Source organism: Paroedura picta, chromosome 2 (assembly GCF_049243985.1).
Source record: "Paroedura picta isolate Pp20150507F chromosome 2, Ppicta_v3.0, whole genome shotgun sequence".
In the NCBI taxonomy this organism is placed as follows: domain Eukaryota; kingdom Metazoa; phylum Chordata; class Lepidosauria; order Squamata; family Gekkonidae; genus Paroedura; species Paroedura picta.
In genome coordinates this window covers 78191610-78195488 of record NC_135370.1, presented here as the reverse complement: position 1 = coordinate 78195488, position 3879 = coordinate 78191610, and the positions used below count along the sequence as shown (strand labels likewise).

General features: G+C 37.9%; 1 protein-coding gene across 1 annotated transcript; it reads right to left on the bottom strand.

Annotated features, from left to right (window-relative positions):
- Nucleotides 1–229: 229 nt before the first annotated feature.
- Nucleotides 230–1192, bottom strand: LOC143828909 (olfactory receptor 10V1-like). The gene has a single exon (XM_077319073.1). It carries the CDS (start codon nt 1190–1192, stop codon nt 230–232), a length of 963 nt encoding a protein of 320 aa, XP_077175188.1.
- Nucleotides 1193–3879: the final 2687 nt, after the last annotated feature.

Below are 3879 nucleotides of genomic sequence, written 5' to 3'. Positions count from 1 at the left end.
CTCGTGTTTCATTGGCAGTGCCCCACCACCTAGTATGCAGACAACTGCCTAAGCCTGTGTTGCTCACTCTAGGGACTTGTTAGTGCTTGGGCCAGGTTCCCTCTTGGCACTGGTAGCCAAGCGGTGTGGGGGAGGGGCTTTCCAGGGTCACTACAGGCAGGCAGGTTTCCTAGTAGAGTAGGAGGAGGCTCAGAGTCTATAGCTGGTGTTTTATATCCTATTCATTGGTCTAATGCTGTGACTTTCTCTGGGATACCACGTTTCTTCTGAATGCTCTGCTCAGTGCGTCTTTTAACTCCTTGTTCCTCATGCTATAGATCAGGGGGTTCAATACAGGAGTGATAAAAGTGTACACAACAGACACCAACCAACCTTCTTCTTCTGTATAGCTAGAGCTGGGACATAAATATATCAAACTACCACAGCCATACTGTAAAAGGACGACCAGTATGTGAGAAGAACAAGTGGAAAATGCTCGTTTCCGGCCTGCCGTTGAGTGGATTTGCAAAATGGCCATCACTATGAAGATGTAAGAAATACAGATCATAAGGAAAGGGACTGTTATGACAATGACACTAGTAATGAAAAGGGTAACTTGGTGGGCACTTGTATTTCCACATGCCAATTTCATGACAGCAGGAAAATCACAGAAAAAATTGTTGATTTCATTACCACCACAAAAGGGTAAGGTTAAAATCAGGAGAGACAACTGAAAACCAAATATGAAACTCATTGCCAGTGTTCCAACAACAAGATTCACACACACTCTCCAGCTCATTATAACAGTGTATCTTAGTGGGCGGCAAATTGCCACATATCGGTCATAGGCCATGATGGCCAGCAGGACACAGTCAGCACCTCCCAGAAGGGTAAAGAAGAACATCTGAGTACCACATCCAGCCAAGGATATGGAGACTTTTCTTGCAAGGCTAGCCAGAGTTAGTGGGGCAATTGTACAGGAATAGGCAATCTCCAAAACTGCTAGGTTAGCCAAGAAAAAATACATTGGAGTATGAAGGGACTGTGCAATGTAAACAGTGACCACTATAGCAGCATTTCCAAAGATGCTGAGCAGGTACAGAATTAGAAAAGTCAAGAAAATCAGCAATCTCATCTCCCGGAAGGATGTGAAGGGATGGAAGTAGAATTGCATCATGTCAGTTTGGTTTTCCCTCTCTGTGTAAACAGGCATGTCGAGAATGCTGTGAAATAAAAGAAGAGGACACATTCAGTGCCAACTCATCCATTAGGCACAGTAGGTACAGTGCCTAGGGCCCATAATATTTTTAGGGGGCCATGAATTTTTTTACATTTCCATTAAAATTTTTAAAAAATGAATTTTTAAAGTTGAAAAAATGTTTTCAATTTTACCTCACATCAGAAAAGATTGGACTTTTATGGACCACAAAAATCTATTAAATTTTGCCAAAAACAGAAAAAATGTTGGATTATTTAAAGTTATATGAAATAATTTTAATATTTATATTATTATGGTGGGAGGGGCTCATAAAAGCAAACTGCCTAGGTCCCATGAAAGAGGCGACTTGGAATGTAAATGCCACATATTGCAATAAACCAAGGAAAGGGAAAATGCCAAACTTAGGCACAAATCCAAATGTAGCAGGCTTAGTTGCTAAGTGGTTGTGAAAGTGCTCAACTCCGTTTATAAATATCAATTCATATGCTCACAGGGGAAAGCAGATAAAAAAGAGGGTAAACTATATCATTCTGTAAAGTTGCTATCTATTCATTGTAACTGCAAGAAAATGGCTAGTTTGATCAAGCATAGCCAATTTTCCCCAGCATTAGGAAAGAGCTCCTGATTCTAAAGGCACCAGTGACAGAAAAATTTTGAACTAACTGTGGGCTTATCGTCCTGCAGTCAGGATTTCAGAATTAGGCCATTTTACTGTGCACATAATTGAAACTCAACACAATTGGCTGAATATTTCTACCGAAAGTTTGCTAAAGAAAAATGAAGTTAATTATATACTTCTCATCAAGTAAATAAAATCAGTAGTGGAAAGCAGGTTGTAATTCTCCATTTCATACAGCAAAGGTGCAACATCTTAAGTGAGTCTCATGCATCAACCTTACTTCACAAGATCAGAAGCCCGAACTAAACATGTAATAAGTTTTTTATTCTGTTTTGCTTTGATTACTGAAAATGGTTCTTAAAATATCTGGAAGTTTCAAGTGTGTCACATTTAGAAACAACAAAAATTTGTTCAGAGAAAAATGTATCTATCATCTATTTTATAAATTGCCAAGTCATTCTGTAGTTTTGTAGAAGTAATTATTTTCACTCATAAAAAAAAATCACCCAAATTTGGAGTAGCAGATTTTTTGCTAAGACTTTGACAATAGTCCTTGTAATGTTTAGGGAATGCAAAGTCTGTAGTTCTTATGATAAGGTGGCCATGTAAGCTTAATCTTAGGCCAATATAATATTCAATGTGAAATTGACAGGAAATATTAAAAAAGCAAGGATAAGAGGAAATTATTGTTCACGGCATCATTAAAGAGTCTGTGGATTGATAAATCTTAGCATTCAATCAGCGGCAAGACTCCCATTTGATTTTGCTGCACTTATATATCATTTTACTGTGGACATTATGTTGAAAAAAGCCTGCTCTACAATAAAGCAGTTAGTCTTTAAGATGCCACAATGGTCCTCTTGTGTGCTTGTTTTTTTCTGTACCAAACATGGCTACAGCCTTCCTAATTTGTCATTGCAACTGGATGCTTTAGCTACAATCATCAATAACAACTATTAATTTCCCCTCAGAACTTCTCAGGGTTAAAGTGATTGGTAAAACCTAAATCCTCTAGTGATAATTGTCACAGAATATATACTTGACATCAGATGGACCATCTGCACTAGAGTCGTAGCATTAACACACACAGCTTACCTGAGATGACTGGACAGTTTCCAATTAGAAAGGGTCTGGATACGCTCTTGTTACTTTTAACAACAGAGGTTAGGATGCTTTTTATGCAGTCTCCTGATTATGGAGCATTCATTTGCTACATTTTTGAACCAACAATTTTCACTCTATGTCTCTCTTTTCTCTCTTGCTCACACTTTGAATGTATGGCTGTATGTGAATATAAACTAATCCTAGTATTTAAGAGCTTTTGAGGCGAGATAGAGATATTTTAAAAACACAGAGCCTTCAGTTGCTAAAAAATGCAGATAGTCCTCCTAGCCTGACATTTGGACTTGTAATGGTTTTTCTTTCCCCCAAAAAAAGTTTTAAACAACATTTCTACCCATGATCATGTGAATAAAGTTGCCAATACTTTTGGAAAAGAATTGTTCTAGGTTTTTATACTTGATTCTATATCACTTTCTGATCTAACCGAATTTCTAGGGGGTGGGGCGTAATGTTTCTTATTGTTACAGACTCCTTAGCCATTTCTTTATTTCACATGTAAAACATATTCTTGAGAGCAAACAGCAGACACAACTTCCTTAGTATCCATACTCTTAGATAAGGTTCTTTCTTACCTTTGTTAAACATAAACATTGGAAATTGCTGTCTGTTCTCCACAGTTCCTGTCTATGGAGTCTTTTTCATACCTCTCACAGTCTTTGGGGAGTGATGCAACCATCCTTGGATGTCAGAAGGTGCACCTAAGAGCAGGCCATGATCAATAAAGAAGGCACCAAGCAGTGTTAAGGAGAATTCTCAGGGGGCTCAAAAATGACAAGAAAATTAATCCTAGTTTTCCATAGTGCTCACTATACTCTTAAAATTATATTAAGTAACACAATTTGGTACATTCAACAGTTTTCTATAGAATGACAATTGTTGGCTTTCTAACTTGGGGCCATTTCGCACGGCTTCAAAATAGCACAATGGTTGCTAATTGGAA